This window comes from Macrobrachium nipponense, chromosome 11 (genome assembly GCF_015104395.2).
Source record: "Macrobrachium nipponense isolate FS-2020 chromosome 11, ASM1510439v2, whole genome shotgun sequence".
Taxonomy (NCBI): domain Eukaryota; kingdom Metazoa; phylum Arthropoda; class Malacostraca; order Decapoda; family Palaemonidae; genus Macrobrachium; species Macrobrachium nipponense.
The window spans coordinates 88,554,435-88,564,294 of NC_061087.1; the positions used below are offsets into that span (position 1 = coordinate 88,554,435).

General features: G+C 36.8%; 1 protein-coding gene across 1 annotated transcript; it reads left to right on the forward strand.

Annotated features, from left to right (window-relative positions):
• The first annotated feature begins 389 nt into the window (after window positions 1-389).
• On the forward strand, window positions 390-9,564 carry LOC135207144 (metalloreductase STEAP4-like). The gene is made up of 10 exons (XM_064238737.1): window positions 390-613; window positions 966-1,203; window positions 2,566-2,727; window positions 3,415-3,553; window positions 4,672-4,877; window positions 5,155-5,297; window positions 5,652-5,779; window positions 6,217-6,298; window positions 7,342-7,547; window positions 8,268-9,564. Exons 2-10 carry the CDS (start codon window positions 1,007-1,009, stop codon window positions 8,394-8,396), a joined length of 1,392 nt encoding a protein of 463 aa, XP_064094807.1. The 5' UTR covers window positions 390-613; window positions 966-1,006; the 3' UTR covers window positions 8,397-9,564.
• Window positions 9,565-9,860: the final 296 nt, after the last annotated feature.

The following is a 9,860-nucleotide window of genomic DNA, read 5'->3' on the forward strand; positions in this document are numbered from 1 at the left end:
TTTATGGAAGTTCATCTAAATACTCTTTCCAGTACCTTATTATTTACCCCTGTAAGACCTAAGGTAATGGAGTAATCAAACCATAGGCCAGACTATAGATGAAATTGTTGGTGAATTACGTTAAGGATTACAACGTTTGTTATACCATGGTTGTTTCTACGCAAGAAAAAATCTATGCCTAAAAGTTGTTACATCACGGTGACGGGAAAACCAAGTACCAGCCTAGTACTACCACGCTTTGATAATTCGATTACATAGGCTGATACCACGTTCTTCCTGTTCGTCAATGCTGGGATACCCCGAGTTCACGTGCTTTGATAAGCTATCGTCTGAACTCAGCTTAAACGAGCCAACAATTATTTACTTGAAAAAGCAACATTAAATCAGTACCCACCCCCAGCCCTGAGCACACCGCCTATCGTGGGGTGAGGGTATAGCTTAAACACGTTGCTTTATAGAAAAGTAACATATATGAAGTAGTTAATGGGTTTATCTGATAAATCTCGGCGCCAAACGTGACGTCTTCAGTTTAAATCGGTTAGCGGTTCAGTTTGCCAGGCATTGATCCCGTGGCCTTCGACGTGTCGACAACGGTTTCCCTTCAACTCGTGGAGTGAGTGATTCTTAATTTTATTAGAATTTCATATGGTACTGTGCATCCAAATATTTGCAGCACACACACACACACACACACACACACACACACACACACACATATATATATATATATATATATAGATATATATATATATAAACGCACAAACTCGCCGTGAACTGATAGAAGATAAAAGGCCAATTAGGAATGGCATAAGTTAATTAGTTGAAGATGGCCTAAGGCCGCATCTTATACAGAGTGAGTAAAACGAATAGCAATATATGCGGAAAGCTAAATATATATGTCTGTAGAAATTATAACTGGTAAGCCCGAATATAATCCAGTAATAAAATTATGCTCTTCTTTGCAGGCCACAGTAAAAGATACAACAATAAAAGGAAATTCTAACAAATGGCAAGCAATGGTTACGTCAACGAAAGCGAAACAGCGAAAGGACTTCACCTTCATTCCAGAGGTTCTCAAAATGGAAACGGAAAAGAGAACGTCATTCTGTTGGGCAGTGGAGACATGTCTATGGCGCTGGCTATCAATTTCATGCGAGCCAAACTGAACCCCGTGGTAGCGAGCCGGAACCCAGAGAGAGCAAGGTAAATCATAGGAAAACATTATCGTGAATGTTCTTTTTAGTTCCTGGTTCCTAAGCGCTCACTCCACAAACACAGTTTCGGGCACACTACACTTTATGAGGTGCAGAGCTTTATTCCCTTAATTGTTTACTTTACTCATTATTTAGTTTAGCTTTACTTTGTCACTTCGAAATGTTTATAGTAATTCATCTCTACTATCCCTAATTTGCAACAAAATTATCCCCGAAAAATTACAGATATTTCTAAATTAGATATAATACAATATTTCTACTTTGTATACTTTTAACCCAACTCCCTTTCATTTCTTCTTTATAACTGAGGCAGAGCCGTGCTACTTAGCTTTGACAACCAGGTTAAGAACATTCTTAATTTTGAGGGCTATCCTATATATTCTCCCAGTTTTCTGTTAGGGAATACCAGTGTCTAAATATAAGCATATCAGGCGGCGAATTCTGTAAGGACACTTTGTAACACAAGGCTTTCGGGAGTTAAAGTACGAATATGGTAATGACCATTGCATTTTCTTTTATTATTATTATTATTATTATATATTCAGTAGATGAAACCCATTCGTATGGAACAAGCTCACAGGGGCTATTGACTTGAAATTCAAGTTTCCAAAGAATATGGTATGCATTAAAAAGAAGAAAAGTTTCAGTGACGTGGTCGGTATGGCGTTGGCGTACCACCTCGATGGCCGCGAGTTAGATTCTCCGGCATTCCATTGAGGGGCGAGAGATGTGTATTTCTGGTGATAGAAGTTCACTCTCGACGTGGTTCGGAAGTCACGTAAAGCCGTTGGTCCCGTTGCTGAATAGCTAACCACTGGTTCCATGCAACGTAAAAACACCATACAAGCAAACAAATTAGAAATAAGAGGTCATTCATTTAATTATATATATATATATATATATATAGTATATATATATCTATATATATATATATATATATATATGTATATATATATATATATATATATATATATATATATATATATATATATATATAGACTGCTCTGCAACGTGACACCTTAAATAGTATATGTCTATTCTTTTAATTGGTGTGAATATAAAGTATGACCTTTTTCTAAATGTGATGATATGTTCATAATATTAATTATTGTGTGAATACAAAATTTAAATTGTTATAACTGTACTATATACATTTGCAATGTTATTCGCAAAAATTTGAATAACAATCACATTGTAATATGCAAATATATTCGTAAAAATTAAGTCGTAATATGAAAATATATACATATAAACAATAATCGTTAGCAAGATTATTCCGTATGCTTATACCTTTTTCTGAGCGAGTCTGCGATTCAAATGATTATAATGAGTAAATAACGGACCATTTCAGGAGCCGTCTGAAGAAAATGCGGAACTTGGACGTCGACGTAGCAACCATAGACGCTGGAATCTCCCTGGGCGATGTCGTGGTCGTGGCCATTCCAGCCGAACATCATGGCTCCTTACCTGCCAAGGCTTTGAGAGGAAAAATTCTCATTGATATAAGTAACAGGTAACACGCGTTTTATGTATACCTAATGTATGTATATATATTTCATTTTCATTGGCATTAGTGTTCATAATGATCATAGATTCTTCCGAAAAAAATAAAAATATGAGACTAGAACAGATGAGTCATTGCACGTGTAGTTAACGATATCGGTTAAAAAACGATGACAGCTGCTAGATAGTCTTGTTTTGATAATAACTAAGTAGAGACTTTGGCATTATGCTGAAACTTTTACCTCATTAACCTCATTATGTAACACATTTGTACTTAGTTACATAAGTTCGTATTTGCTTACATAACGTCATTCCTCGAGTTTTAAAAGTATAGTCCGCCGAGACACCAACATACTTCTACACTATACAAGTAATCCCCATGTTAGCGGTTTCTAAATCTGAATGTTCGTTTATATATTTATACACATAGACGCGTGTAGAAGACTTGTAGTCTGTGTTTCTTTATGCATGAATAGATTAAGTACATAAGGCAAATATCAGTCATTATGAACAATGCTGCCGTTGCTGGTAGCCTAGCTAATGATATACTAAACTGAAGAAAGAATCCAGGATGATTTTGTTAACTATATACGTTCAAATCTATTAAGCGGAGTTTCTGAAGCCTTAGAAGCTCTTGACATTCTTCTTTTCAGGGCTAATAATATAATGATAATAATAACAACGAGTCTCTCCACAGGTCTCCGTCAGAGCCTTCAGGAGGACCGAGCAATGCTGAAAAGCTGCAAGAGCTTTTGCCCGAGAGTCATGTGATCAAAGCTTTCAATACGTTGTCGTCTTACGCCCTCACCCAAGGAAACATACAAGGCAGCAGAGAGGTACTATATACATGCACACAGGTTTCATTTTTTTTTTTTTTTATGAAGCCTCGGATATCCGCATCCGCTGACTATCCGCATTTTTAAAAATAAAAATCAGCATCTGCAGTTTGAGAATGCGGATATTACCCTCTGTTCAATGTTCAATAGTTCATACTCAAACATTGTAGTTAAAAGTATATGAACATACTTTTTGTGTGCTAATTTTTTTTTTTCGTTTTATTATACAGAATACATGATACACGATTACACATTCGTACAGTATATACTTTATAACTCTGTTATAGCATATTAGTTTTATTTCATATTTGTTTTAAAACATATTTTAGTATTTCATGTTATTTTCAGCAGGAAATTGCATTTTTTTTTTTAGGAAACTCTCTCTCTAATGTGAAAATGGATTTGAGTTTTGTTACCCGTATCATGCAATGAACACGAAATAACATTATACACGACATCTAAGACGTTCGTGTATTGCTGCTACCGTGTGTATGTTCTTTTGAAAGTATTTACACACATATACATAAGTATCACGTGTGTTTCTTCTTTCAATTAGTACATCCAGTATTATGTGGTAACATAATTTTGAATTATTTGGCTGAAAATAGTCTTTAACAACTAAATATATCTAAATTATTTAGATTTACAGAGTATCCGCATCCGTGAGGGTACGTATGGTAATCAAATATCCACATCCACAAATAAAAAAAAAATGACAATCGCGTCCGCAAATCCTATTTTCAGACATCCGATACACCTCTTATGTAAATATTGTATTCATATTTTTGTTTCATGTGCATTTTACTTCACTGCATTTACATGCTTGAATTACACGGTGTTTGATGTTTGTTGACAACAACAGAATTTACATGGTGATAACTTATCGAGTTCAACTCAACTCTCTTAATGGATTTTTGCAACATATGTTATATATATATATATTAGAGAGAGATGGCATAAATATAATTTATATATATGTATATATGAGAAAGTTGGCTTAAATAAATATTGGCACATTTTGAACGCTGTAAGCGATCATAGTAATAGTAACGTAACTGGCTTGATAACCAGTTAGATTTATATCTAATACATCTAATCGCTCTCTCTCTCTGAAACAGGTCCCTATCTGCGGCGAATCTGAGGAAGCCCGCAACCGTGTCGCCGGTCTGGTGAGAGACATAGGCCTAATACCAGTGGACCACGGAGCCCTGAAGAACGCCAGAGCCATCGAAGACATTCCGCTGTCGTTTTTCCCGGAGTGGAGGACGGCCTTCATTCTGGCGCCCTGTATTTTCCTCTTCTATTTCATCGTCGTTCTGTTTGAGTAAGAGACTGCTGACTTTATCTGCTCCTTATAGATGAGAGAGAGAGAGAGAGAGAGAGAGAGAGAGAGAGAGAGAGAGAGAGAGAGAGAGAGAGAGAGAGAGAGAATGGCACAAAAGTTCTTCACGATAAAGTACTGTTATGAATCAGGATATTTCCATAGGATTCAAAACGGTTTTTTTTACTAGTTTAATCCTTTTTTTTTTTTTTTTTTTTTTTTTTTTTTTTTTAGAACATCTGGAGGTTTCTTGTCTCATTTTTTCTCTTCATTTCTCAAGGAAACAGCTTTGCCCCAACTTCGTGAATGACAATAACAGTACTTCGTGGGATACTCAACCGTTCAATTATTTGCCTCTATTGAACATCCAGTTCAGTCTCGCCTACACTGCGGCGACGCTTCTTTTAGCTACCTACATACCAGGCAAGATCTTCACCATTTTATTCACATGATAATAATGATTAATATTATTATAATTATATACTTTATTGTTTCAAAATACATATACTTATCTACCAGTTCCATATTTCCTTCATCTACATAATGGCATTCTTGCAAACACTTTCGAATTCTGATGGTAATTGACACAGTTTCTCTGCACTATCTCAAATCAACACCGCGTCTTCACCTAGACTCACTTCAATGGGAGTCTGAAAATAAAGGCGCAGGAATGACATGCATAGCATGTAAATTCGCAGTTGTCTTGAGGGAATACGTAAAGAAATACTCTTTGCTAACAGTATGAGATCGGACACTACAATCATTTTACCCTAATAGGTTGCGTCGCTGGCTACATTCAGCTGTACCGTGGCACAAAATATTCCCAGTTTCCTGATTGGCTGGACAGGTGGATGAAATCACGCAAGCAGTTCGGGCTATTGGCTCTGTTTCTGGGCGGAATACATGTAAGTTTTGTCCGCAATATCTTTGATTCTTATGTCAATACCTTCAGTTTTTCACAGGCCATCGAAATTAAATATAAATAAATAGATATTTGATCTTGCAGACGTAACATTCAGCCTATTCTCGTAAATTTCAAGTAAATTCATTCTCCTCCTAACTGATTTTATTGTAACGTTTTCATATCCAAGAAACTGACCATTCAGCATTAAACCACTAAATGCCTCTTAAGTTAGTTTACAGCAAAGGAATCTCTCTCTATCTCTCTCTACCACTAATAGCTTGCGAGCGATAGCCCCTTTTGAATTTTCTTCTTTCATCTGAAGAAAATATTAATTTTGCCACAACTTGATAGTAACTTGACGTGTTTCGCCACTTAACCATATCATTTAATTTGTTTATTCATTTCATCTTAATCGGTAACCTGTTATTAATTTTCCAGGGCTGCTCAGCCATCTTCACTCAAATGACCTGGGGTATGAATTACCCTGAGAAGTGGTATGAGCAACTCTATTGTATGGCAGGTAAGATTTAACTCGTTTTTTTTCTTTTATAGGAGACCCTTAAACGAAAAGCATTATATGTACTGGGGGGAGACTACATCTTGCTGGAACAGAATTTACCTTTAGCAACCCAGAGGCGAACTGTGGCATATCCAGAATTATAAAATTTTGTATAAGAAACGATTCCCTAAATTTTGTTTTAAGGTTTAGTATAGGTAATGTTCAGATTATCTGAGATTTCTTCATAGTACATTTGTTCCATCCCCTTCTCCACTTTTCGTCTGCCTCTCTACAGTCTATTAACTATTAGGTTAATTTATCGCATAAGTCAATAGATGCACCATGTTTTATAAAAGAATGTGCTTTTCTTGTCTGCTCACCGGGATACAAACTCCCGTCCTCTTGCTAACGAAATGAGCGTCAGAATCACCAGACAACAAGGCCTATGGTTTGGGCACTTTCCTATTAAGCTAGCAAACGTACATCAGATTTTTGGTAGAGTTGAAAATTAATGATTTACGCACCTTTTTGAAAATGCATTGCTTGTAAGTTAACATATAGTGGTTAGTTTATTGTAGTGGGTAGCTGCAAGAGAGGAGAAGCGTGAAATTCTTATTGAGAACCTCCTGGAAGCATATTCCCGAACTGTAACCGAGTACTGGAACGTTCCCTGAAAAAAGCGGGACGCCATATCTTATAAAGTAAACATGGAATCTTCTTGAAAATAATCTCATTATGCTCAATATGTTTCCCACACCCAAATTACCCCGTAGGCTGCTTTTATGAACTAACCTAACCTAATCTCATTATCTTTCCCACACCCAAATTAGCTACAGGATACTTGTTTGAACAAACCTAACCTACCCTAACCCAGGGACAAGATAAAAAGAAAGAAAGAAAAAAAAACCGGGGCTGGTGCAATACTAGCATACATCTCGGGAATTTGCTTCCCGGAAATATTTCCTCATAAGTTGAAACGTGTATAGGTCAGTACATAATAAACATTACATGTGCGGTTTAGATGTTCTTCACAGCCAACACAGAACATTTTCGTTTTCAATCAGGGCCAACCCTGTTGGGGATGTTGGCAATCCTGGGAGTAACGTCTCTGCCTTCGGTGTCTGCGCGCCTCACTTGGCGGGAATTTTCCATCATCCAGCGCTATTTGGGATGGACCTGCGTCGCCCTGGTCACCATACACGATGGCTTCAGCAACTTTAACTACTTGCTCGAAAGCCCATCTTGCGTTTATATACCAACCACTGCACAGGTATGGCGAAGGTGCATACTACATAAGAGCGTTTGAAGATTTTTTCTTCGTGCCTATTCACTTTTGAATCTTTGCTTTTTTAAGTTACTAGTACGTAGCGAATGGGAATGATTCAATTACTTAGAAATATATTTTTAAACATAACTTCAGATATTTGAAGGGAAATTTGTTCATGAATGAAATAGGAGGAAGAAAAATACATACAGGCAGATTTTGCCGTCAATGCATTACAGCAGTAAAATCACCTATGATAAAATAATATATTGTGATGTAACGTCTAGTCAAATATGGGTACCAAGTGATAACTCAGATTCATAACCCCTCAGAGGTTGTGAAAAAGACTAAAATATTGCCGTAATCGTTATTATTTCTGTTTCTTCGATATTTTGAAAGGCTATTCGTGACGATTAAATGGGAAAAAAGTACAAAGGAACTTACCTTCTTCACAAGTGGGATTCTAACCCACGCATGTTAGATTAGAGTGGCATATAACATAGATGTAATTCTATTATTTTTTTTGTCATCCTACATTAAAAAAAACCTACCCGAAAGAGGGTATTTCTCTGAAATATTGCCAGTAACCAAGTAAACATATGTACAAGTAGACATAATATAATAGATAAAATAGGTAATCATACCAAGGTATGTATGCGTGTATATGGAATAATTTAAAATATTGTGTTGGCAATTCCAAACGTTTCACTTTTTTTATTTTCCCAGTTCACCGTAGTTTTATGCCTGCTGACGATACTCCTGAAGATCCCACTGGTGCTCCCTTGCGTCGATCAGTATCTCACGAAGATACGCAACGGATACGAGAGGGGCTTGGCCAAGCCGTCGCCTGCGTAGAGTTTCACACAGTACTTAATGACGTACAGATAGTACTAGTAGGTACTCCGGTGGCTTCCAGGGTCGTATTGTGATTCGCAATACAGTTGAATTTTTGTCTTTATGACTCACTCCGTTCGCCGGCTATTGTTTTTTTCCCAGATCCTTATAACTTCAGCTCTTTCAAGATGCAAGTGAATTGCTTCGTTTGATGTATAGGGCCCGTTATCTCTTCTTCAGGACATTGGGCCGGTCGTGTCAATGACCTGCTTTTTATATATGAAAGTAATATTGGAACATGGGGCTGCTCTGGAAACAGATAGAAGGAATAGCAGAAAATATCATGGAACTAAAAATATCAGAAAGAGCAAGCAGAGGTAGATTAATAGTGCCCAAAACTATACCAGGAAAAATAAGGAAAGCACACAGGACATTAATCCACTACGCACCAGCATCGATAATGCAGCGTCTATTCAATGCGTTGCCAGCTCATCTGAGGAATATATCAGGAGTGAGCGTAGATGTGTTTAAGAATAAGCTCGACAAATATCTAAACTGCATCCCAGACCATCCAAGATTGGAAGATGCAAAATATACCGGAAGATGTACTAGCAACTCTCTGGTAGACATTAGAGGTGCCTCACACTGAGGGACCTGGGGCAACCCGAACAAGATGTAAGGTCTGTAAGGTAAGGTAAGGTCGTCAGTGAACTGCTTGTTTTTTCTTTTTGAAACTGTAACATCGGGACATTTGATCGCTAGTGTCAATGACCTCTTTTTATTTATATATATGAAACTGTAATATTGGGTCATTGGACCGCTCGTGTCAATGACCTATCTTTTATACAAAACTGTAATATTGAGACATTGGACCGCTCGTGTCAATGGCCTGTTTTTTTTTTTATATATGAAACTGTAATAATAGAACATTGGGCCGCTCGTGTCAATGACCTATTTTTTTCTATGCAACTGTAATATTGGGTCATTGGACCGCTCGTGTCAATGGTCTGTTTTTTATATGAAACTGTAATACTAGGACATTAGATCGCTCGTGTCAGTGACCTTTTTTTTCATATATGAAATAGACATTGGAAATTGTAATATTGGGACATTGGGCCACTCGTGTCAATGACCTGCTATTTTATGTGAAACTGTAAACATAAAAGTAAAATAAACAGATTGGCATTGACACCAGTAAAATTAAGTTCCTCCGTACATTCTGTACATAGATGCACATATGAATTTATTTTACCTAACTGATTCTTATCGTTATCTTTAGAGAGTTTAGTTTTTATCAGCCTCCCGATGTAGGCCTTGGAGATTAGGCCAGATTTCATACTGTGGTAGACTTTATACTCTGAACTGTGAGACAGGGCATTAGGCTTCTCTCCTAAGCTGTGATAAATAATTCTTAAACGTTACAATGACCAAAGCCATCAAAAGTAACTTACTCTTTTATATAAGCGTTTTATCTTGTTTTTAGTA